This window comes from Malania oleifera, chromosome 13 (assembly GCF_029873635.1).
Source record: "Malania oleifera isolate guangnan ecotype guangnan chromosome 13, ASM2987363v1, whole genome shotgun sequence".
Taxonomy (NCBI): domain Eukaryota; kingdom Viridiplantae; phylum Streptophyta; class Magnoliopsida; order Santalales; family Ximeniaceae; genus Malania; species Malania oleifera.
The window spans coordinates 64,674,933-64,702,640 of NC_080429.1; the positions used below are offsets into that span (position 1 = coordinate 64,674,933).

The window sequence follows — 27,708 nt, forward strand, 5'->3', positions numbered from 1 at the left end:
GGCCTAGGCAAGAATTTGTTTTACAAAACCATCATTTGATAAAAAGTTAAAGACCCATCAAGAGTGAATACGTGTTGACAGCAATACATACAATATTTCATAAAGTAACTAAAAACATTTTAATTTTGGTGACAAGCTCTTCACATTGGGTTGCACTTTACATACCACATTTTTCACACTTCCTAGTCTACATAAATAACTGCCAACCAAAATACATGCATACTATCTCTATCATCTTCCTGCCAACTTGTAACACAAGTTAAAAAATGGCAGTTTCTTGGAGAACTTAACAAGTGGGGCTCTCCTTTAGTTCAAACCTGAAAAGGTTAAGGAATAGGGTGAGCAACCATGAGCTCCGTAGACATTCTTAATTCCTCGTTATTCAAATAAGGATTTCAATATTTTGACATATGATTTCTTATATCCATGCATAATCATAAGGTGCATGAACACACTCTTTATTCTAAGCAATCTGTTCATTTAAAGTTGCCACTTGAAAACATCCAAATAGCATGTATTTACACATTTTTTCAACATAGCAGCGTTGTCCCAACTAAGTGCACATTTTGTTTTAAACAAGTGCCAAATTCCAGCTTGACCAATAAATGCTTAAGGTGGAAATACCAACAACTGCTAAATTCCAGCTTGGCTAACCACTGCTTAATGCAGAAATACCAACAAGTGCCAAATTCCAACTTGGCCAACCACCCCTTAATGCGGAAATACCCTCCAGAGGTTTAGGGACTTTCATCCAAGGGAGATATGATCCCTACTTTTTCGAATTCCACAATATCACAGCCAAAAACAACACATAATGCCAGCTATTTCACACTATTGCAATTCAACATATGCATACACAACCAATGCCATAGAAAATAAAACAATCATACTTACGAGATGAATATCTATCACATGAAAATTTCCCAACTAGATAAAATATGCAGCTATGATAACTAAATAGCCATATCAAGTAATTAGAAAAAACAAGCCTAAAGCCCTTACTAGGATTCAATTCCATACAAGTTTCTACCCCCTATTTCCTTTGAATACCCAAAATCCTTAGGTGAATAAATGAAAATTAAGAACACCTACCTTGATTTTCAGCTTCTTCAAACTTAGTTTAAGTTTCCCTATGAATTTCTGGTATTTTCTCTTCATTTTCTCTGAATTTCCCTGATATTCTGCAGAGTTATCTCTCTCTCTCTCTCTAGAACTAGGATTTACAGCAGGAGTTTGTGGTATTCTTTTGTGTTCATTAATGAGAATTATTTCCACAAGAAGCTATCTCATTCTAGATAGTATCAGAGCTAGGTCCGGCTCTTGGCCTTGTGTAAACCCTAGTTTCCCTTGGCGGCTCCAATCTGACCCTAATCTCTATAGGGTTTTCATCCTTGTTCAACTCTACCCTAATCTCTTCTGTTGCTGTAGCCATGGCTGAAATTTTAAACAAAGCTAAACCCGAAACCAGACCTACCCATTCTGAACCTTACTCTGTCCAAATTACCAATATACGATTGAATGAGGCCAACTTCCTGCAGTGATCACAATCTGTCAGGATGTATATTTGTGGAAGAGGAAGATAGGGTACTTGACTGGTGAAGCTAAGGAGCCCGAGAAGATAGACCCATCTTATGCTATATCGGATGCTAAAAATTCCATGGTGATGGCATGGCTCGTGAATGCTATGGATGAAGAGATTAGTGCTAATTACATGTGCTATTCTACTGCAAAGAAACTCTGGGACAATGTGAGTCAGATGTACTCTGACCTTGGGAATTACTCTCAGATTTATGAACTGCAGCAGAAGATTAGCAATACTTATCAAGGAGCATGGTCATAAATTTCCACAAAATTGTCGAAATTTCCGACACCCTCAAAATCGAAATGGTAGTCGATTTCCGTCTTGCATAATTTTCGTCGAAATATCAAGGAAGCATCCAAAATTTATCGAAATCTCGAAATTTTAGCGAAACTTGACGAAATTTTAACTATACGATGAAATTTTGTCAGAATTCAAATGAGAAATTTAGGAGTGAAGTGAAATTTCTATTTTAATTTCTTTTATTTATTTTATCGAAACAAAAGATTATTACAAGTGCTTTTGAAATTATATGAAAAAATAAACTTACAGTAATATTTTATTTAACCATTCACGTCTAAATTATCATTATTTGTATAATAAATAATATTTAAATGATTTTTGAATTCCATTTGTACTAGCTAAATATGTTTAATATATCTTATCTTACACATATGTTTGATACACATACTATTTTACAACTTTTCCACCTCATACAAAACATAGATGTATTTAATTTGTAATATATTAGTCCTAAAACTTATATTATTATGTTTGTTAACCATTTCTAAAGTTTCACAATGAATTCCATGCTTTACTACTTGTTTCCATTATTTTTTCAAATCAAAATCGAAATTTGAGTCCAATTGAAATTTAAGACCTTGTCAAGGAGACTGCAGTGTAACAAGGTATTTCAATGTTCTTAAGGGCCTATGGAAAGATCTGGATTTATTCAATGATTATGAATGGAAAAATCCTGCTGGTTGCAATCACAATAAAAAGATGGTGGAGAATGCAAGAATTTTTAAATTTTTGGCTGGACTTAATGATGAGTTTGATGAAGTAAGGGGTAGAATCCTAGGGTGACAGCCTCTTCCCCCCACTCAGGGAAGTATTTTCTGAAGTACGACAAGAAGATTGTCGAAGGAGTGTGATGATGAAGAAAAAGGAGGATGAGACTCTGGAAAATTCTGCTCTACTTGCTGCCAATAATCCTGCTCCTCGTGCTGCTGGTAACACAGATTTGGCTACTGCCAATATTTCTGCACAGCGGCCTTACTCTAATCAAAGGAGGTTAGAAGATAAGCCTCAAGTATGGTGTGACTATTGCAATAAGCCACGCCACACTCGAGAAAATTTCTGGAAACTTAACGGAAAGCCAGCAAACTGGAAGAGCAACAAAATCTGGACCCTCTGGCAGCAATCATGCAGTCCCTAAAGCCAATGAAGTTAATTTCCTAAGTGCTGAGCAGGTGGATCATCTTCTTCAACTGCTCAAATCTACTTCTGCCTCTGGTCTTCCTACTGGTTCATTGGCCCAAACAGGTGATAACTCTAGTGCCTACCCTTGTTGCTTAAATCTTGCACCAAGGATTATTGATTTTGGTGCATCTGATCACATGACCAGTACCTCACAATTGTTTCAATCTTATTCTCCTTGTTCTGTTAATAAAAAGATTAGAATTGCAGATGGAAGTTTTTCATCCATTGCTGGAATAGGTTCTGTCCAGATCTTTGAAAAAATAGAACTCAAATCTGTCCCTCATGTCCCTAAACTTGCTTATAACCAACTGTCTGTTAGTAAACTCTCACGGGATTCTAATTGTTGTGTCATTTTCTTTGATTCCCATCGTGAATTTCAGGACCAACTCTCGGGGAGGATGATTGGCAGTGCTAGGATGATTGATGGACTCTACTACTTCGATAAGACTTTATTCAACAATAAACAAGCTCAGGGTTTGAGTAGTAGTACTAGTTCTATTTCTGTACGTGAACAAATAATGCTTTGGCATCTTAGACTAGGACATCCTAGTTTTCTCTATTTAAGACATTTGCTTCCTAGCTTATTTTAAAAACTGGATTGCAATTTTCTTCATTGTGATGTTTGCCACATATCCAAAAGTCACCGAAGCACCTATCAATCAAAAGCTTATCATTTTTCCAAACCTTTTTATTTAATTCATAGTGATGTTTGGGGTCCCTCAAAAATCACTACTTCTTATGGTAAGAAATGGTTTGTTATGTTTATTGATGATCATACACGTTTGTGTTGGGTGTACTTATTGAGTGACAAATTTGAGGTTAAAAAAAAAAAAAATTCAGGATTTTTATAATATTGTTGAAACCCAGTTCCAAACGAAAATCAGTATCCTTAGAATGATAATGGTACTGAATATTTTAACAAATGTTCGGGAATGTTTCTTTCAACAAAGGGTATTCACCATCAATCTACTTGTGACACCCCACAACAAAATGGCATTGCCAAGAGAAAAAATTGCCATTTGTTAGAGGTTGCACAGGCCCTAATGTTTTCAATGCAAGTTCCTAAATATCTATGGGATGATGCTATTTTAACTGCCTGCTATCTCATTAATAGGATGCCTACTCGAGTGCTAAAATACATCACTCCCTTAGATTGCCTAAAAATCTATTTCCTACATGTTGGATAACATTAGACCTGCCACTAAAAGTGTTTGGATGCACTGTTTTTGTTCATATACCTACCAATCTTCGATCCAAGCTTGATCCTAGGGCAGAAAAATGTGTTTTCCTTGGATATGCTCCCAATAAAAAAGGGTACAAATGTTTTAACCCTCATACCAGAAAAATTCATATCAGTATGGATGTTGTTTTTATTGAAAACCAGCCCTTTTTTGGCCATAACTATCTTCAGGGGGAGAAAAAGGAAATTGAAGATGAGTTTTGGCAAACCTCTAAGCCTCTTCCAAATGTTTTCCTTGACATTGACATCCAGTCTTCAAAGGGTCAGGAAACTGATACTTTAACTGGAGAAAATAATGGAAATCTTAGTCTACCTATACAAGGCATACCTAATTCACAAACAGGGGGAGAAGTACTATCAAATATTCCCTTATCTGAGCTTCGTATTTATACCAGAAGAAGAAATCATCAAAATAATAGAGCTCTTTCTTCAAATCTAGAGCAAGGCTAATCATCATCACCTACACAAGTTGGTCCTCCTTCACATACTCAGGGTACTTTTTCTTCTCCAAATCCTTGTTTTGATAGTTCTTCTGATCTTGACCTGCCCATTGCCCTTAGGAAAGGAGTTAGAACCTGTACCACACATCCAATTTCCAACCATCTATCCTATCATAGACTCTCTGATTCTCATAAGGCCTTTACTTCAAATGTTTCTCATCTGTTTATTCCAAGAACCATTCAGGAAACACTAGATTACCCGGAATGGAGATTGGTTGTTCAAGAAGAGACGGATGCACTAATTGCTAACGACACTTGGGAAATTGGTGACCTACCAGAGGGGAAGAAGACTATTGGCTATAAATGGGTATTTACAATCAAATTCAAGGCTGATGGGAGGATAGAAAGGTACAAAGCAAGACTTGTGGCGAAGGGGTTCACTCAAACATATGGAATTGACTACTAGGAAACATTTGCTCCAGTAGCCAAGATGAACTCAATCCGTGTGTTGCTTTCTCTAGCAACTCAATCCGTGAGTTGCTAACTAGCCCTTATATCAACTAGATGTAAAGAATGCCTTCTTAAATGGAGACTTGGAGGAGGAAGTCTTTATGGATCTACCGCCAGGATTTGAAGGGGAAGGTGGCAAAGTCAAGGTGTGCAGATTGAGGAAACCATTGTATGGATTCAAACAATCTCCTAGAGCTTGGTTTGAACGCTTTAGGAAGGTAGTAAAGAGTCATGGCTACAGCCACGGTCAAGCCGATTATACTATGTTCTATAGACACACGAGTGAAGGCAAAATGGCTATCCTTATTGTCTATGTAGATGATATAATTCTGACAGGTGATGATAGCAATGAGCTAGAGAGGTTAAAGAAGATCCTTGCTCAGGAATTTGAGATCAAAGACTTAGGCAACTTGAAGTATTTTCTTGGTATGAAATTTGCAAGGTCAAAGAAAGGAATTTTTGTTTCCCAACGCAAGTATGTGCTTGATTTGCTTGGAGAAATAGGTTTGCTAGGGTGCAAAGTAGCAGAAACACCTATAGAGCCGAACAAAAAACTCCAACCAACTAAGGCTAAAGAAGTGATCAACAGAGAGCAATACCAAAGATTGGTCGAGAAACTCCTTTATCTCTCTTATACACGTCCTGACATAGCCTTTGCAACAAGCGTGGTAAGTCAATTTATGCACTCACCAAGACCTGAGCACTTTGATGCTGTGTACAGGATTCTAAGGTACCTAAAAGGGACTCCAGGTAAAGGTTTATTATTTGTAGGACATGGGAATTTACAGGTTGAAGTATACACTGATGCAAATTGGGCTGGAAGTATTACTGATAGAAGATCAACTTCTCGCTATTGCACCTTTGTTGGAGGAAACCTAGTAACATGGCATGGCAAGAAACAAAATGTGGTGGCAAGGAGTAGTGCAGGGGCAGAATTTAGGGCTATTGCTCAGGGAATTTGTGAAGCACTATGGATCAAAAGGTTGTTGGAAGAATTAAAGATTACTAATTCACTACCAATGAAACTGTATTGTGACAATAAAAAGCTGCAATAGCTATCGCTCACAATCCAGTTCTTCATGATAGAACTAAACATGTGGAGGTAGACAAGCATCTTATCAAGGAGAAAACAGATGAGGGAGTAATCTGTCTGCCATATATCTCGACAACTGAGCAAGTAGCAGACATATTGACAAAGGGACTGCCGAAGAAACAATTTGAAAATTTCATTAGCAAGCTGGCCATGGAAGATATCTTCAAGCCAGCTTGAGGGGGAGTGTTGGAAAGTTTCAAATCTGTCAACTTTCCTAATTTTTTAAGAGAATCTCGGCTGGAAATGTGTGAATATCCTAGAATATTTAGTTTCCTTAGAAAATAGCATCTTTGGTTCTTTCCTTCTACTCTTCTGTTGTATATCTATTTATACAGACTTGTACCTATGTTACGATCATGGTTTTAAATTTCCACGAAATTGTCGAAATTTCTGTCAAAATTTCCGATTTCCGTCACCCTTGAAATTGAAATGGCAGTCAATTTCCGTCTTGTATAATTTCCGTCGAAATCTCAACAAATTATCCGAAATTTATCGAAACCTCGAAATTTCAGCGAAATTTGTCGAAATATTAACTATGCAACGAAATTTTGTCGAAATTCAAACGAGAGATTCAAGAGTGAAGTGAAATTTCTCTTTTAATTTATTTTATTTATTTTATTGAAACAAAAGGTTATCACAAGTGCTTTTGAAATTATATGAAAAAATAAACTTAGAGTAATATTTTATTTAACCATTCATGTGTAAATTATCAATATTTGTATAATAAATAATTTTTAAATGAGTTATGAATTTCATTTGCATTAACTGAATATGTTTAATGTACATTATCTTACAAGCATGTTTGATACACATACTATTTTACAACTTTTCCACTTCATACAAAACATAGATGTATTTAATTTGTAATATATTAGTCTTAAAACTTATATTATTATGTTTGTTAACCATTTCTAAAGTTTCACAATAATTTCATGCTTTACTACTAGTTTCCGTTATTTTTTCAAATCGAAATCGAAATTTACATCGAAATCGAAATTTCCGTTGAAATTTCCATACTTTTGGAGCTTCAAAATTTGAGTCGAAATCGAAATTTAAGACCTTGGTTACGATTGATTAGAATTATTTCCACAAGACGCTATCTCATTCTAGAATCAGCACCAACTTCCCCAAAATTACGGGAGCATCAATCATATGACAAACAAGAGAAATGTGAGTTAGTCAACTAGTGTGAAATTTTGTGTCATAATCGAAGATGCATTATCTGCTAACTCTTCTAAAGTTGAGGCTGCATTGAGTAGGGGAACTCCTAAATTTGTAGTTTCCTAGGTTTGGTAGGGTATTATCGTAGGTTTGTGCTGAATTTTTCTAGAATAGCCATGCCATTAGTTGAGGTGACAAGGAAATGAAAGAAACTTGTGTGGAGGGAAGAATGTAAAATAGTGTTTCAAGAATTTAAACATCGGCATTGACAAAAGCTCCAATATTATGTCCTCCAAATAGCGAGGATCATTATGTAGTATATACAAATGCTTCCTTGAACAGGCTGGGATGTGTGTTGATGCAAAAGCAAAGGCAGTTGCATATGGGTCACGACAATTAAAGCCTCATAAAGGCAATTATCCAACCCATGACTTGGAATTGGTGTTTGCATCATGGTTTTAAATAAAGGCCGCGACCATTACGTAACGTCGTTATGTAACGATTTTTTGGGTTGCCGATACAGTTACACACCGCGAAATCAGTGTGAATAAAAATCACGGCCGTAGCATCCATTATGGACCGCAACCGTTACGTAAAGGCCGCTGCGGTCGTTACATAACCACTACAGGATTGTACACCAAAAAAAATATTTTATTTTTTACTTTTTCTTCTCACTTTTTCCCTCTCTTTCATAAATCATTCTCAATATACCATGTGGCAAGAGGGGGAAAAGATTATAATGAGGATGACAAAGATACAAAATTTACTATTTCCTTAAATACTCACAATAGATGCATTAATTAACAATTTGAAAATACTAGTTAGGAAAATATTTTATTTTGATAATATTAGTAATGTGATATTTATGATCTATATTTTTCAACTTCAACATCTTTCTTTTCTAGCTATTTTATATTTGTATTATTTGCATGTCTTGTGTGTCTAATAGATTAATGGAGTGTATAATGTATTTTGTTCTATTAATTAATTTAGCACACATAAGAATTTATGACAGATAAGAACAATGAGAAGTATAAATGCACACACACACACACACACGTAATTTTTCTATCAATGGTGGTTTAAAACAAATGTAAACTTGTTGCCCTTACCAAAGAACTTAGTTACTTGAACTAAATGATCCAAAATACACTAAAACTCTTTCTAAGAAGGGTTAAAAGCTTAAAACATGCAAGTACGCTAATATGCACAAGGTTGTGTGTGCTTCAAAAAAATTCACAGCCGTTACACCCGCTTCCCATTATGTAACATCCGCTACTCCCGCTTTCCATTACACCCGTTACCGTTACATTACGCTACCCACAACCGCGATTTAAAACCATGGTTTGCATTAAAATTATGGTGTTTCATACTTGTATTGAAATTTGAAACAAATTTGAAGTGTACTCATATTATATCAGCCTTAAATATCTCTTTACAATGACTTGAATTTGGGGCAAAAGAGTTGGGTAGAATATTTAAAAGATTATGACTTTAAATTAAAATATCATGTAGGGAAAACAAACATTGTGGCGGATGCGCTAAGAAAATAAGTCCCGAAAAACATTGGGAAACTTGAAAGTTTGATGGTGATAAATGTTGGAAACTATAGATTCTTTTAACTGGCATGCAACCTTTCAAGGAGACAAGGTTTGCATATATAGCTCAAGGGCACAACCAACTTTATGGGACGAATTATTGATGGGCACCATGATCTTCTAATGGGAATGGAAGCATACTACCATCTGAATGGTGGATAAAATCTTCTATTGGAGGACCATTATTTGGGTAGATTTTGTGTTCCAAATTATTTGAGAAAGGAGCCTTACAAGAGACACATTGTTCTAGATACACTAATCATCCTGTCAGCACAAAGTTGCATAGAAATTTGAAAAGACAATTATAGAGAATTGGTATGAAGAAAGAAGTGAAAGAACTTGTTACAAAATGTCTAAGTTGTCAACAAATGAAAGCTAAATATCAGAAGCGTGCAAGCTTATTACAACCATTATTAGTAGCACAAAGGAAATGGGGTGAGGAAATGACATATTTATTTAAGGTGCACCAAGGACCACCCTAGGTCATGATACTATATGGGTTTTTGTGGATAGATCGACAAAATCAGCTCACTGTTTACCCATCATGATTTCAGATTCCCTGCAAAGCTGAGTCATTCATATATAAAAGAAATTGAATAGCTTTGTGGGTCCCGTAATCAATTATCTCTAATAGAGACCCAATATTGCAATCTAGTTTTGGCACAATTTCTGAAAAGATTATGGGCACACATTAAAGTTTAGCACTGTATATCACCTGAAACAGATGGCCAACCAGAAAAGAAAATTCAAATCTAAGAAGATATGTTGAAGGCTTGCATTCTAGAATTCAAAGGGCGTTGGAGTCAGCATCTACATTGGTAGAGTTTGCCTACAACAACAGTTTCCAATCCAATATAAATCTGGAACAGTATGGAGCTTTATATGCAAGACCTTATAGATCACTGATGCGTTGTGCAGAGATAGGAGAAAATCAAATGCCTGGTCCAGATTTAATTCAAGGAACTACCAAAAAGATTAAGCAAGATATCATCCCCTCAGAACTCAAATTGGTAAAAGAGTTATGCTGATAAAAGAAGGCCACTCAAATTTGAAATTGAAGACTTTGTATTCCTAAAGTTGTCAGCTTGAAAAGATACTTCCAAATTTGGGAAGAAGGGAAACTAAATCCTTGTTATGTTGAGCTGCTTCAAATTGTGAAACGAATTAAAGAAGTAGCCTATAAGTTGATGTTACCATCTGATTTTGGTGCATATTCATGATGTTTTCCATGTCTTCATTCTTTGAAAGTGCCAGCAAGATTCAGGTCGTGTTCTTGAATGGACCAATATTCCATTGACAAAGGATGTCAATTATGAATAAAATCCAATGCAAATTCTTTGAAGGAGGGGGTCTTAAGAAATAAGGTTATTCCTTTGGTCAAGGTAGTGTTACCATATATAATTTAGCTATTAATATTAGATGTACACAATATATTTACCATGTATAGATGCTGAATAGTAGGAATACGTTAGACTTTCCTTTGTATATCTACTTTCCTTGCAAAGATTGGCTATTACTACTTTCCTCGTTAAGATTGGCGATTTGCCTTTATAATGAGAAAAGGCTGAACCGAGAATGGTCAGTTTTTCCAAAAGATTTCTTGACTTTGACATGGTATCAGAGCAAGTTTCTAGTTTTTTACCTGTTTCTCAAATTTTTTTCTCGGATTTTTTTTTTCTCGGGGGCCTGTGTTTTGGGATTTTGGTGATTCCTGTTGGTGGTTTTGGCGCTCTATGTTGCTGCTCTTGTGGATTTCGGCACTTGGTTGGTTAGTTTGTGCGATTTATTTTGGTTGTCGGTGCTTTTTGTGGTGAGTTTGTGGGTTCAATGTGTTGAACTTTCATGGAATATTTTTTAGTTTGTGGGTCTCCGGTCCTTTGTCTTTTTTGATGCTGGGATTTTTTGTTTCTTTGTGGGTACCGGGATTTCTTGTTTGTTGGCATCTTCGGCAACTTCTTTGTGGGTTCTAGGTGTTGTACTTTTGTGGAATATTCTTTGTGGAATTTCTAGGAGATCAGTGTTTCTGTTGTGGGTGGAATTTTTTTGTGAATTCTGGTATCTATCTTGGTTAAATCATGTCTTCTAGTGAGTCTTTCAGGGTCCGTTTTACTGGCAAAAATTATTCTGGTTGGGAGTTTCAGTTTCAATTGTTTGTCAAAGGGAAACACTTGTGGGGTCATATTGATGGGAGTGATCCCGCACCTCGAGATGGCGAGGCTCTATCTAAATGGTTAATCAAGGATGCTCAGGTTTTGACCTGGATCCTTAGCTCGGTTGAGCCTCACCTTGTTCTCGATCAGAGGCCTTATAAAACTGCCGCTGACACATGGAATTATCAGCATAAGGTTTATAATCAAGACAATATGGCTCGGCGTTTTCAATTGGAGTATGAGAAGGCTAATTTCACACAGGGAAGTCTCTCTATTGAGGAATATTTTTCTGGTTTTCAAAATCTTTGGGCAGTTCAGACATTGTTTAAGCAAATGTTCCCGCTGCAGCTCTCTCTGCTGTTCAAGCAGTGCATGAAACAAGCAAGAGAGATCAATTCTTGATGAAGCTACGTTCTGACTTTGACATTGCACGTTCTAATCTGATGAATCGTCATCTGGTACCATCTCTGGATGCTTGTTTGAGTAAACTTCTTCATGAGCAGCAGCATATCGTAACTCAGGCTGCTATGGAATGTCGGGCTACTGTCAGTGCCCCTGTTACCGTGGCTTATGCAGCACAAGAGAGGAATAAGGGTCGAGACACGCGTGCTGTCCAGTGCTATAGCTGTAAAGGGTCATATTGCTCGGGATTGCCCCAGAAGTTTTGTGAGTACTGCAAGAAACAGGGCCATATCATCTCCACTTGTCCCATTCGCTCTAAAAGGAAGCAGGGTACTGCTTATCATGCCTCCGCTAGTGCCTCTAGTTCTGCTGCCTTGCAGGTTGTTCCTACTCCCACAGCCTTAGCAAACCTGAATACACTCACTCCTGAAATGGTACAACAGATTATCCTTTCTGCTTTTTCTGCTTTTGGACTCTCAGGTAATCCTAACGTTTCTTCTAAACCATGGTATTTTGATTCCGGAGCCTCTAACCATATGACCAATTCTGTTGTTCCTATTTCCAATGTCCGAAATTATGATGGAAATCTGAAAATTAACACTGCTAATGGTAGTTCTCTGCCTATTCATGCTGTTGGTGATCTTTCATCGTCCTTAACTGATGTTTTTGTGTCTCCTGACCTCTCCACAAATCTTCTTTCTGTTGGTCAATTGGTTGATAACAAATGTAAGGTTCATTTCTCTCATTCTGGTTGTGTTGTGCAGGATCAAGGGTCCGGGAAGATGATCACTAAGGGGCCTAAAGTGGGACGACTCTTTCCTCTGCACCTTTCTCCTTCCACAATTATGCCTAGTTATCCTCTACTTTCTTTTGCATGTAATGTTGCTAGTCCTGGAAATAAGATGTGGCATAGACGTCTAGGCCACCCAAACTCAGATGTACTTCGTACTTTATTTAATTCTGGTTTGGTGGGAAATACAGCGTGTTCTTCTCTTGATCTTTCCTTTTATTGTACAACATGCAAACTTGGCAAAAGTAAAGTTCTACCTTTTCTCATCATGCATCTTGTGCCTCACATTGTTTTGATAGTATTCATAGTGATGTTTGGGGAATTGCATCTGTTGTTTCTCATGTGCATTACAAGTACTTTGTTACTTTCATTGATGACTTTAGTGGTTTTACTTGGGTTTACTTCCTACGGGCTAAGGCAGAAGTTTTTTCAGTCATTAAGCGCTTCCTTGCACTTCTTGATGTGGTAAGAACCCTTTTACTTGAATCATCTGTTCCTCCTTGTTTTTGGTGTGAAGCGCTTTCTACTTCGGTTTATTTGATCAATCGCTTACCCTCTCCTACGTTAAATCATGTTTCTCCTTTCTTTAAATTGTTTGGTCATTCTCCTTCATATTCTGATCTTCGTACATTTGGTTGTGTTTGTTTTGTACATCTCCCTGCTCATGAACGACATAAACTTACTGCTCAGTCTGCTGAGTGTGTCTTTCTTGGTTATGCTATCCCTCAAAAGGGTTATGTTTGTTATGATCCTCATGCTCGTTGTCTGCTAGTTTCTAGGAATGTTGTTTTCTTCGAAAAACAATATTTCTTTCCATCTCATGTTGAGCTTCCATTTGCATCTTTATCTCTTCTGCCTAGCTTTTCTGATTCCCCAACAATTATGGAAAGGTTCAAACCTGGTTTTGTATATGAAAGACATAGTCGACATGAGTCTAATTCCACTTCCTTTGTGCCACCTCAAGATCTTGACCCGGCGCCTGATCCTGCTCCTGCTTCCACCACTCATTGCTGGTCTACTTGTCCTTCTTGACCCCTTGATTGGTATGGTTTCTGTTAGCCTTATTCACTATATAATCATATTTAATGTGTTTTGATGATATTAACCTATTTGTAGTTCCAAGTGTAACCTATCTTTGCAGATTAAGTTAAGTACAGGTACAAGTGACAAATACATGAAGGTACTTGATCAAAGGCAAAGATCGGACCAAGTAGACATTCAAGTAGGAAAGATCAAGGTGGACACTCACTTGGAAGAACTCAAGCACATCCAACAAAGTCATAGTGTAATAGGAAGTGTTTGAGGTAGGAACTATTGTAACTCTTGCAGTATTGTTTCACGCATGATCATTGAGTAAGAGCTGAGCAAATTGCATGTGCATACTAGTTCGTAAGAGTACATAGAATATCACCGAGTCGTAAGTTTAGTACTTATGAGTTTTCAAAGTAAAAACAAGAGTTTTATAAAAATATCATTTACTTAAATGTATTTTTATATGGAACAAGTTTTAAATCATCTTAGTGTATAATCTTTTAAAGACTCGGTCTTGCTTGGGTTTAAAACCTCATTTATGCACCACCCAAATTCCTCTCTCAAATTTCCTAAACACCCTTCAGTATTTGAAACATAACTTTTGCTAGAAGACTCCAAAAAGGGCAATCTTGGTATCTAGGGAAAGCTAAGAAAAAATACCACAACTTTCATGTTGAAGACTTTCACAGATGAGAAGGTTTCGATAACGAACAAATAGGGTCAAACAGTTGACTATTTGGAGTAAACAGTCGATGGTTTGCGTCAGGATTCCAGCTCCAATGGCTAGAAACGGCTAGTTTTCAAAGTAAACAATTAATATATTAGCCCAACAGCCATAAAACGGCTAGTAACCCAATTTTCCTATAAATACAAGTCCAAAGGCTTGTTTAAACATGGATCTTAATAGTTATATATCATTTGCAAGCACACTTGATTTAGTTCATCATCTTTGTGCTCAACTTCTCCCTTGCTCTTCAATCTTAGTGTGATACATTACTTTGAGAGAATTGTGTGAGGATTTGATTGTATCAATTATCAGCTCATTCAAGGAGCATTTGTTTTGTAAATCATTTTCATCATCTTGTTGCATAAAGGTTCTTGGTGAACCTAGTTCAACGGTTCTTTGTGAATCGTGATTGAAGATTCTTGGTGAACCGAATTGCAAGGATTCTTGGTGAACCTTGCGGCTCTTGGTGAGCGAAAGTGATTGGTTCATGTGTGAAGGTTCTTAGTGAACCTTGCAGCTCTTGGTGAGCGATAGGGATTTGTTCTAGTTTGTAAAGGCTTCTCTGCCGGTGAAGGAGGCTTATAGTGGATTGTGGAATCCTTGAGTGTGCCTCAAGACGTGGACGTAGGCAAGAGACTGAACCATGTTAAAATTGTTTGTCAAGCTTTTCTTCCCTACTCTTTTATTTTATGTCTTGTGCATGATTTACATTTTACATATTGTCATATAATTGCTTGTATCTTGCAAAGTTTATTATTTTGTAAAGGAAAGCCTAAACAGGCAAAAGAGCCTATTCACCCCCCCTCTAGACTCGACTCTAGGGCCAACAATTTCTTCTCTCCTGTTTCTCTTATCGCTACTTTATCCTCTATTTCCATTCCCTCTTGCTACAAACAAGCCATGGAACATGAGTGTTGGCAAAATGCAATGCAAACAGAACTTCAAGCACTTAAGGAAAATCACACTTGGGATATTGTCCCTTGTCTTCCTACAGTCAAACGTATTGGGAGCAAATGGGTTTTCTCTCTCAAGCTTCGTTCTGAAGGCTCTTTGGACCTGCACAAAGCACACCTTGTCGCTCTGGGTAACAAACAGGAATATGGGGTTGATCATGAGGAAACATTTGCTCCTGTTGCCAAAATGACCACGGTTCAAACCATCTTAGCTATTGCCGCTTCACAGTCATGGCAGCTGCAATAGATGGATGTGAAGAACGCTTTTCTTCATGGTGATCTCCAAGAAGAGATCTACATGAAGCTTCCCTATGGTATGATGACTTCTTCTCCTCATGATGTCTGTAAGCTAAGGCGTTCTTTGTATGGGCTCAAAAAGGCTCCCCGCGCTTGGTTTGAGAAGTTTCGTAGTACACTTCTTACCTTCAGCTTTATACAAAGTCAGTATGATTCTTATCTTTTCTTCCACAAGTCTGGGGCGGGTATAGTCCTTCTCTTGGTTTATGTGGATAATATCATCATTACTGGAACTGACCGTGGTTTGATTACTACACTTCAGAAGCTATTGCATGCAACTTTCCATATGAAAGATCTTGGCCAGCTCACATACTTCTTGGGACTGGAAGTTCATCATTGGGTCACTGATATTTTCTTAAACCGGCATAAGTATATTCAAGATCTTATCATGTTGGCAGGTTTGGAGGATACCTCTTCTGTTGATACTCCTATGGAGGTAAATGTCAAATATAGGAAGGATGAAGGGGATCTTTTGGATGATCCTACTCTCTATCGGCACCTAGTTGGGAGTCTTACCTACTTGACCACTACTCGATCGGATATCTCCTATGTTGTTCATCAGGTCAACCAGTTTATGTCTTCTCCTCGGCATCTTCATCTTGCTGCGGTTCGTCGCATTATCCGCCATCCTCAAGGGACACCAACTCGTGGGTTATTCTTTCCTACAGGCTCATCTCTTCAACTTGTTGCCTATAGTGATGTGGATTGGGCTGGGTGTCCGAATATGCATCGATCTACTACGAGTTGGTGTATGTTTTTAGGTGATGCCTTAATTTCGTGGAAATGTAAGAAACAAGATCGTGCATCTAAAATCTAAATCATCTACTGAGGCTAAGTATTGTGCCATGTATACTGCTTGTTTTGAAATTGTATGGTTACGGGGTCTTTTGGAGGAGCTTGGGTTACCTCAGACTAATTCTACCCCTCTTCATGCTGATAACACTAGTGCTATCCAGATTGCAAACAATCCTGTCTTCCATGAACGCACCAAGCACATTGAGGTTGATTGTCATTCTATCCGAGATACCTTGGAGAGTCGGGTGACATCTCTTCCTTACATTTCATCTGATCTCCAAGTGGCTGATGTCTCCACCAAAGCCATGACTCGACGGTGGCATCAATTCCTTGTTGGCAAATTGTTGCTAGTCGACTTACCAGCATCAATTTGAGAGGGGATGTAATATTATATGCACACAATATATTTACCATGTATAGATGTTGAACATTAGGAATACGTTAGACTTTCCTTTGTATAGCATAATATCTACTTTCCTAGTAAAGATTGGCTATTACTACTTTCCTTGTAAAGATTGGCGATTTGCCTCTATAATGAGAAAGGGCTGAACTGAGAATGGTTAGTTTTTCCAAAAGATTTCTTGACTTTGACAGGTAGTGTAACGCCCGTTATATGGCCCGGCCCGTTATACAGCCCCAGAGTGCTACTACACCTATAAAATATACCTGTCTCTGATAACATACATATACCACCCACCCTTAATAAGGGCATATGGGTGTTTCATACTCATTTGTAATCTTAAGCACAGCAGAAAACATAAACATCCATTGGGAAATCTAATAGACATAACCTAGAGTTTCTAACTGTATCCTCAAATACATACAATCGTACTTAAAACATAACATGTTCTTACAATCTCCAAAAGATATTCTAAACTAAGTTTATTACATACATAAAACACTTACGTAAGCTAAAATCAAAACGACCCTCCAAGTCCCTCTAGCAACTAGGACCGACGTCCTGTAGGACCTGAAACAAAGGTTGTATATTGGGGTGAGACACTTCTCAGTAAGGTGAAAGATATTACATTAGTGTGTGACCATACATATTCAAACCAGTAGAAAGCAGTTACGTATATATATAGCACATTCTCCATACTGTAATATAGAAGATATATAGATATAATTCCTGCGATAGATAATTAAGCATCGTTGCAAGCGAGAGTTCCCGAGGTTAGGGTAGAGTACAGGCCCATACACTGTACGATCCCTCCACCCGGTACTCAAACCTGTGGCTTTGCCAATTTTAGTTTTCAAATCATAAATATGCATATTTTGAACATTGTCCACCTTAGATACAATAATAACAAATGCCAACACTACCCCATGGCTTCGGGTTATGCAATTTACTATAGTCCGACTGGTACCACCTGGTCCATTAATAGACCAATGGCCACTCCAATATCCAGCCAACTATCTCGATACCCCACACTGAAAATCATATGTGTGGTTACACCGTATCCAATATGAAGCAACGGAACCGCGCTTAAGTTTTTTAAGGCTTTATATAACGTTGAGCTTTTTAAGGCACTCTTATAAGGGTGAGCTTTTTAGGGCTCTAAAATAAAGGTGAGCTTTTTACAGCTCTGATATAATGGTGAGCTTTTTAAGGCTCTGATCGTAACAAGCTACGGTTTCATATATCATATATACAATTTATAGTAAAACGAATTAACTTGTTTCGAATTCACAGATCACCTGTACAGTTCTAGTATTTTCACAAACTCATTCATTCATATTGGGGTATAAACCGGCACACACCTTCTCGGTTTAACCCTTTTCGCATATAAAGCTCGGTATATAACCAGCACCTGTTTTCTACATTTCCAAATAGCAAAATGGAACTCCAGTTCCCATAGTTTCATATACGTATTTAAACAGCTTCACATATTCCACTTCATATCATATGTCACACTCGTTTGGGTCAAAAATCCCACTACATAGAATATAACTCGAAAAATATCATTTAAATGGAAAATAAGGGGTTCAAGCATCTCCTACGTTAAGATTAATACAAATAAAGAAGTTTTAAAAAGTTTGGAGATTATACGCCAAAATCCTCATTTTTACCAAAACCGTAAAATCGTAAAACCAGAATTTTTACCCGGTGAAACTTCACAGATAAGCAGTCATATCATACATATAAACATAAGCTAACATTTTAGCAATTTAGTTTTCTAAAAATACTGATGTAAACAAATCCCCTTACCTTTTTCCCGAATATAGAAATATGAACTACTTAGCTCCAAAACGACGAACCGAGTTCTCAAAACCTAAAAACCATAGAACAACACTTCAACATAATTCTATTCACCACAAATCTACCAAATCAGAGACTAAATCAGACCCTTACCTCGATTTCGGGATAAAACCCGGAAATCTTCAAAACGAAGATCTGATCCGCTGGAATCGTAGAGGTTTTCCCTTGATCCACGTAGTAGCATCAGATCGTGGATTCGGGTGACGAACGGAGAAGGATCTAAGAGAGAGAGGGAGTTCGCTGGTTGTAGAGAGAGAGAGTGTGCGTTTAGAGTTTCTTAACCCTTAAGCAACAAAAAATGATACTTATAGACCCCTTGACCCGGTCAAACTCGTCAACAAATGGTGACCTCGTCAACGAGCCACAGAAGGCTCTTCGCCGACGAATCTTTTTCTTCGTCGACGAACACTTTGTCCGATATTTTTCCTGTCGGTCAGGATCTCTTCATCGCCGAGGCTCTGAATTTCGGCGACAAACCATAGAAGGGCCTTCATCGACGAAGACTGCTAAAATTACCCTTTTACCCTTTTTCTTATTTTACGGGTTCGAGTCTCTATAGGTAGTACCTTGATCATGACATAGAAGAAGCAACTTGGGACTCAGAAATTGATGTGGCTGAAAGACATCCTCATCTGTTTACAACATAAGGTTGGATGAAATTTCACGAAAGAAATTTCTCTAAAGTGAGAGTTGTGATAACCATACACTTTAACCAGGGTAAATTTAAATTACTTTCCTAAATTGCATGGTTGTTGCATTTGCTTTTGTATTGAATGAGTTTATACTAAGCACATGGTGCATTAAGTTAATTGATATTGGAAAGTTCATTTAATTTATGAGTGGTAGGAAGGGCTTAGAAGAAAGGTAATTAAGACAGCCTATGTTAAAATATAAATAAGTTGAGGCAGACAGAGAAATAAAACAGAAGAGGGGCGTGCTGAAACCAGGTCCTAGCAGCAACACTGCAGAGCACAGCAGTACACAACTAGCAGACAGCCGGTAGGACTGCAGGAGCCCATTTGCTGCAGGCTGCGGCTGTCCTAATCCGTTTCCAGCATAAGGAATACCGGTGATAACAAATACACCTATCATCAATTGTTGTGAATCCCTACTGTGAGAGAGAGAGAGAGAGAATTCTGCAGGAAATTAAGCAAAATCAGGAAAATTAGAGGAAAATCAGGAAAAATACAGAAAAATAAGGAATGTCAAAATAAATTGGAGAAGATGATTAGCAAGGTAGGTGTTCATAATTTTCATTTATCTGTCTAGGTAAAAATGGAAATTTTCAAGGAAAAAAGTAGAAACTTTTATGCATTTGAATTGGTTAGTTACTATAGATAACAACCCAGTATTCTCTTGGGTTTTATAGCTACTTATCATAATTTTAGTAGAAGGTAAATTTATTTGCTATGGTCGTTAGCCTTGTAAGGATGATAGTGTTTACTTGCTAGGACATAACCTGTGAATGAATATATTCGAATTCATATTGTCTGAAATGATTGTATGTTCTGCGGCAATATGCGCTGTTTGCATCTGTGGTATTGTGAAATTTAAGCAAATAGGGATTGTCTCCCTTGGGTGAAAGGCCCTAAACATCCGGACGGTATTTCTGCGTTAAGCTGTGATTGAACAAGCTGGAATTTTGCACTTGTTTGAGATAGCACTACTATGTTGAAATGTGTGTTATTTGAATGTCTTGTGATGATAACTGATAAGGAGATTACTTAGAATAATGAATGTTCATGACAATAGGATTAAATAATTCCTTGCATGAATGAGGGGGATTTAGAATGCCTATTGAGATCATGGTTGCTCACCCTACTTCCATAACAATTTCAAGTTCCATTTTACCAAAGGAAAGATCCACTTGCTAAGTTTTGCTAGAGATTGCCACTTTTGGCATGTACTACGCATTGGTAGGAAGATACAAAGCCTATGTTCCATTGATGAATATGTATTTAGTCCACAAAGTGTGAAAAATGTTGTATATAGAAGCTGTGAAAGTATAACCTTTTGGCTGCATTATGAAAGATATGAGTGTATGTGCTTCAACAAATACTCTCTTAATTGGCTTATTATGTGTATTCAAATGATGATTTTCACAGAACTCATTCTACCCTAGTCCTGGTGGCTTTAATGTAAAATTATCTTCTTCTTCTTTTTTTCAAATTTTATTGACTTTTGCCATTCATTTTCTTAAAATTTTGCAATAGTATAGTCTACTCAAAGAAGTAAACATACTTCAAAACTGTATTTTATTTTTTCTAAGTGATTACCTTTAAAATATTTGCACTTGACATACCAGTCAGCTTGTGCTGCGCAACTACTTTAAAAAGTTTTATTTTTTAAGTAAAAAGTGTGGAAAAAATATGTTACAAAGTGGCATATGAAAGAACGAGAATAACCACAATTTAAGAATAGAAACTTAAAATCAATAATGGGCAATTTAGAACAAATGATATGCTTAAAGCAGGCCTTAGAGTAGATTTCTGTGACAAAAGAATTACGTCTCAACGCGCAAAAAATAAAACAAATGAATGATATTGGTGATCAAAGGACAGAAGTTCATACCAATTCACCATCACAGACAAAATATAGCTGATCTACTGCATTTCCCTGCTCTATAAGCACTTCTCCTGGGAGGAAAAATTCCTCATGGACTCTAACAGCCTGGTACAATAAAAATATAAGTACAAACTGTAGCAGTGTGTTATAAGCAAGGTCTTAAATTTTGATTTCAACTCAAATTTTGAAGCACCAAAAGTACGGAAATTTCGACGTAAATTTCGATTTCAATTTGAAAAATAACGGAAATCAGTAGTAAAGCATAGAATTCCTTGTGAAACTTTAGAAATGGTTAACAAACATACTAATGTAAGTTTTAGGACTAATCTATTGCAAGATAAACATTTATGTTGTCTATGAAGTGGAAAAACTGTAATATAGTATGTGTATGTGTATCAAACATATTTGTAAGATAATGTGCATTAAACATATTTAGTCAATACAAATGAAATTCATAAATCATTCAAATATTATTTATTATACAAATAATGGTAATTTAGACATGAATGGTTAAATAAAATATTGTTGTAAGTTTATTTTTTCATATAATTTCATAATCACTTGTAATACTTTTGTTTCGATAAAAATAAATAAAATAAATAAAGAGAGAAATTCCACTTCACTCCAAAATCTCTCGTTTGAATTCCAAGGAAATTTCATTGCATAGTTAAAATTTCAAGATTTGGATAAATTTTGGATGAGTCATTGAGATTTCAATGGAAATTATGCAAAATGGAAATCAACTACCATTTCGATTTCAAGGGTAACGGAAATCAGAAATTTCGACAGAAATTTCAACAATTTCGTGGAAATTTTAGACCATGGTTATAAGCATACAGTACACTAGGAGAATTAGATAGAGAAAACTAAAATCTTGAAATCATAAGGAAACATTTAAAAGGAAGTGGTATATTGAAAGCACAAAACTTTCTTCCGGCATAAAGTTGATCAGAGATACAAAGTGGAGGACAGGAAATCCTCAAAAAGAAACAACAGAAGAAGTAAAAACATATAAATAAATAAAAATAAACCATTGCAAAAGGAGAACCCGCCGATCTCACTGAAAATCTGAAAAACAAGTTCCCTAGTGACCACCACAAAGAGAACCCAACAAAACAATTCTATCCCAAGAAAAACTAAACTCAAAGAATGTCTGCTGAAAAAGATAACATTCCTTTCCAGCCAAATGCCCCAAAACAAATGCAGCACGCTTCCACAAATTGTTTGCAAGAGGGAAGAACTATCAAGTTGAGACAAACTCAATATTTACAGAGTAAACCAAGAGTTGTTGCATAATTCCAAAAGCCAAACAATACAATAAAATATAGGAGTCAGTTTCCGCAATATCAAAACACAAGACACGGCATCAAGGGATAGTCTTTTTTCGCATCCTACTCTATAACAGCAGTTGGTTTTTACTCTATTTCTGTTAAATCGAAAACATGGTATTAATACAGATTCAAATAAAATTTAGCTTAAAGCAAAAGGTGCTAGAATTGCTAGGAAATTGTTTGTTTTATACCCTAAAATCCAATATACAAGGCAATTTTCGTATTTTTTTCATATCATTGAATAATAAAGGGAGGTCTGCTAAGGTGGATGAGTGGCGTAACATTAAAGGATAGATTAAGGAACGAACATATTCGCAATAAGCTAGGCATACACTGGTAGAAAATAAGATAAGAGAGGAGCGGCTTAGATGGTTTGGGCATTTGAAATGCAGGCCAAGTAATGCACCAGTGAGGAGAAGTGAGCAAATTACTAAGCAAGCAACTTACCGTTAATGATACTAGAAGAGGGAGGGGCAGACCTAAAATAACTTGGAATTAGGTAGTGAGAAAATATTTAACAGTTTTCAGCTAGTCAAAGAAAATGCACTATCGAGTCAATTGGCGGAAAAGGATTTGTCAGAAGAGAATAGGTTATTTCAGAAAATAGGTTGTGTGAGTGGGGGTATTTTTGTCCTTAGAATTTTATTATTATTAATATATAAGAAGGCAAACTTGGAGTGGTACGTAACTCTCCAAGAAACAACTTTACAACATGGTATCAGAGCATTAATCACCTCTAAATCTGATTTATCACAGCTGTTTCTTTAGATACTCTGTTTTTCGTTTTTTCTCTCACCTTCCCCTAATAATTCTCAGATCTGAGTTTTTGGCAGGTTTGAGAGTCACAAAGGAACCATTTTTCACCGTCATTTGACTGTGCAGCATCCTTGATAAGTCTGTTTGTGGTGGTTTGCTGATGTGAAGCTTAGGCTGTGTTTTGGGTATATTGCCTGTGCTGTTCTGCTGTTCTGGCTGGCATTGGCATGATGAAGCTATTTTAATTTTACATGTTCATGGTTGCTTGCTTGTTTTCAATCCTGTTTCAGTTTCTGGTGGTTTGGATTGGTGTTCAATGACTTCGCACTCTTTTCTAGTTGCAGCCAGCAAAAATTCCAGAAGCTGTTGTGCTACCATATAGTTTATTAAGTGCCCGTCATGCTTGTATGTGCTGCATTGTTCATTCCTGATACTGACGCATGCTGATTGTCATGTATAGGGGGTGGTTTTGATGGCCTCTATAGAGAAAGCTTCGGCTGATACTGTCAACTTATAGATCACAGCCATCAAATTGGTTGGATCCTCCAACTACTGTTGTGGTCTCAGGCAGTGTACGTGTATATTAATGCGAAAGGAATGTCCAAGTATTTGTTGCATTCTCCTCCATCTCCAAACTATGGGGATTATGAAGATTGGATCAAAGAGAATGATATATTGCTTGTGTGATTGTGGAATAGCATGAAGCCACAAATTGCTACAAACATGACGTTTCATAGAACAACCAAGGCTGTATTGGATAATCTTCGTGATAGCTTCTCTCAAGATAAAAATCAAACCCATGTTTTTTTACCTATATGAGAAGTTTTTCAAATATGGCCAAGAAGGTAGGTCCATTAGTGAGTATTATAGTACTTTGATGGGTATGTCGGAGGAAATAAATATCTATCAACCAGTTAGTTCCTACATTGAGATGATTAAAAGCCAAAAGGCAGAAATTTTTGGCTGCCAAGATTTTGTCTGGGTTGAGTTATGAGCTTCAACCCACCTGTGATTAGATTCTTGCCAAAGAATCCATACCATCGATGAATGAAGCATACGCTAGAATCCAACAGATCACCAAAGATGAATCTCAATCTTCTCTTCAAGATTCTTCTTGTGATAGTTCAGCCATGTTTTTAACACCACCTCCAAAAGTTGGAGCACAAGGACAAGGTTTGGAAGGCAAAGGTAGTGTATCTAGCTGAGGAGCCCGTCGTGTTAATTCTCGCATTTGCACACAGTGTGGCAAGAAAAGCCATACTATTGATCGTTGATGGGATCTCCAAGGGAAACCATCTTGGGCTAATAAGTTTGTTGCTGAAGATGACTCCACTATTGAAGGTTCAAGTGCACCTAGCCACTCCACTGGGAGTACATCATCTACCGTGTCCCAAGAAGAGTATAACATTTTGTCCGCTTGGTTCAACAACTCCAAACTCATTCTTCTACATCTAATGCTACTGTGGCCCATTCAGGTACAATTGGGCTTCTTGCCTCTTCATCCTCTTCACCCTGGTATATTGATTCTGGTGCCTCCTCACATATGACAGGCAGTCTTAATTTATTTCAGTCCTTGAAACCCACTACTTTACACTCTAAGGTTGCTTTTGCAGATGGTTTAGTGACACTAGTTTTCGATTGTGGAAATATTCTCTTGTTTCCTTCTATGCCTCTTTCCTCTGTCTTATATGTGCCTAAATTTCCCTCAAACCTATTATGAGCTAGTCAACTAACAAAATCTCATATCCGTTTTGTGACTGTCTTTCCTTCTTACTGTGTTATTCAAGATATCCAGATGAAGAAGAAGAAGATTGGTGGAGGGCTTGAGAAGGCGATTTTACTATTTCGATGGTGGTGGTGGTTGATCCAGTTATTGTAATACTATTTCCTCAATTTCTATTCATGGTGTTTCTCTTGATTAGTGGCACGCTCATTTGGGTCATTCATCCCTTCAAAAACTACAAGTTCTCCCCATGTTTCAGTATATTTCTCATTTTGAGTGTAGTGTGTGTCAGTTGGGAAAGCATGTTAGTAAATCTTTTCTGTCTAGACTTGAGTCTCGTAGTAAATCATTGCTTTCTCTTATTCATTCAGATATTTGGGGTCCATGTAGAGTCAAGAATTTTTTTCTGCTAGTACAAGAAGAATTTCATCATAGATTAAGAATATACAGCCAGGAGAATAAGACATCTCCTTAACAGAGTCTAGAAAATCCAGAAAAAACAAAGGAAAAACCAGAAAACTAAAAAAGGAGGAAAAAAACTGCATGAACTAACAATCCAACACATAATGCCACGCGTGCTGAATATCAGAAAAGCTCACCCCCTTCAAATTCCCCTATCCCACACTAAAGAGAAGAGATCTAATGTATCCTTTCATAAACCAGAAAATGTGACGACTTCTTCCCTAGAAAAATAAGTGCATTACGTTCCATCCACAACCCCCAAAGAACTGCAAAAAAGCACATTTCCAGAGCGCTGCCTTTTCCTTTTTCCTGCCAAAACCAACAAAAGCAACCACCAAAAAGTCCTCCACTGCCTCTGAACTCACTCAACATTCGCCAAAACTACCAAACAGCTTATTCCAGACCCTCCAAGCATAATCACCATGAATGAACAAATGTGATGCAGACTCTAAACAATTAAAGAATGAATACAAACACCTAGAGATAGAGCCTTCAAAGGTCTCCTAACCTGCAGCAAGTTATTGGCATTAATTCTATCAAGTGCAACCAACCAGATAAAAGCCTTGATTTTAAAGGGGACTTTGGCCTTCCAAGAGGATCTACAGAGAGGAAAAGATGAATTAGACCTATTCAGAAAATCACAAAAATATTTGCAAGAGTAATCCCATAAAGGATCCAAATATTTTGTGTGCTTTTTAGAGTCAAGAATTTGATTGGTCATCAATATTTTGTGCCCTTCATGGATATTTTTTTGCATATGACCTACATTTTTTTCTCAAAAGATAGGTCCAAATTTTTTAATGTATTTACTGAATTCTGCCAAGAAACAAAAACTTAGTTCAACATTGGTATTCAAATTTAATGATCTGATAATGATCTTGAATTTGATCAAAATGAGCTTCAATCATTTTTCTTGGCCAAAGGGATTATTCATCAAACATCATGTATACATACCCCCAGCAAAATGGAGTAGCTGAAAGAAAAAGTGGACATTTACTCGATATAGCAGGGTTTCTCCTCCTTTATATGCATGTTCCTAAAAATTTTAGGACTGATGCTCTTCTTACAGCTTATTTTTTGCTCAATAGGACATCTTCAATGTTCTTGAGGGACAAATACCCTTCTCCATCATGTATCCAGAAACATCCTTGTTCTCTGTCATGCCTCGTGTCTTTGGTTGCACCTGTTTTGGTCATGTTCCACATACCGCACAAAACAAGTTCTCTCCTCATGCTGTTAGATGTGTTTTAGCTGGGTACTTGAGAACTCTGAAAGGTTATAGATGTTATGATCCACTCACTCATAGGAAATATATTAGTGCAGATGTCACCTTTTTTTTTTTTTAAAGGGACACCTTATTTCTCTAGTGCAAGGTTCTTCTTGGATGAATCTATTTTGAATCCAACAACAATTTTTTATTGCCCCTCATGTGCTGATCCTCTTGTTTCTTTTTTTTATCCCTCTACAAAAATCTTATGCTTCTCTTCCAAATCCGTCAGATACAAACAAAGATAATTAATTGAAGGTTTATGAACAATGAAAAGGAAGCGCATAAAATAACCACTATGCAGCTATCTCACTGTTCCAACTTTTGGTTCTAGAGATCCATCCCTGTGTGACTTGGATTTGCCTATTGCTCACTGAAAAGGTACTCGAACATGTACGCAGTCCGTACTTACTTATCCTATTGTTCATTATCTTTCAATTCTTCATCTTCACAATCCATGTCTTTTCCTTGTCTATTTCCTCTATTTTGTTCCTTCCTCGCATTTTGAAGTGCTTAGCATGCAATGGATGCAGAAATGGATGCTTTGACCACTCAAAGGACATGAGACTCGGTGGATCTTCCTCTCGGTAAGAAGTCGGCTATGTGTCGTTGGGTCTACACTATTAATTGCTTCTTGACAGCTCTATTGAACGACTTAAAGCTCGATTTGTGATAACCATACCCTCTAGGCCATCAGAAAAGCCTTAAATATCTCTTCACTCAGAAGGAATTAAACTTAAGGCAAATGCAATGGGTAGAGTATTTAGAAGAATATGACTTCGAACTCCATTATCATCTAGGTAAGGCAAATGCTGTGGCAAATGCACTAAGCAGGAAGTCCTGACATACATTGGCAAACTGGAAACTTCAAAAGTGGAAAATGTTGAAGACAATAGATTTTGTTAACTTGCAGACAACCCTTCAAGGAGATAAGGTTTGTATACATAACTTAAGGGCACAACCAAATCAATTGGAGCAAATTATCAGAGGACAAGACCAGGACCCTCAATTTCAAAAAATAAAGATCTGGAAAGGTAATTTTGGTGGACAGGTATGATGAAGGATGTGAGAGAAATTGTGACAAAATTTCTAACT

At 37.0% G+C, this 27,708-nt stretch overlaps 1 protein-coding gene across 1 annotated transcript in view; it reads right to left on the reverse strand.

Moving 5' to 3' along the window:
* The window catches only part of LOC131146744 (potassium channel SKOR-like), a 151,065-nt gene that overhangs the window by 64,752 nt on the left and 58,605 nt on the right, over positions 1-27,708 (reverse strand). The window contains exon 7 of the mRNA XM_058096511.1: positions 21,081-21,179. Coding sequence (XP_057952494.1) covers positions 21,081-21,179 — 99 coding nt within the window. The remainder of the gene's footprint in view (positions 1-21,080; positions 21,180-27,708) is intronic.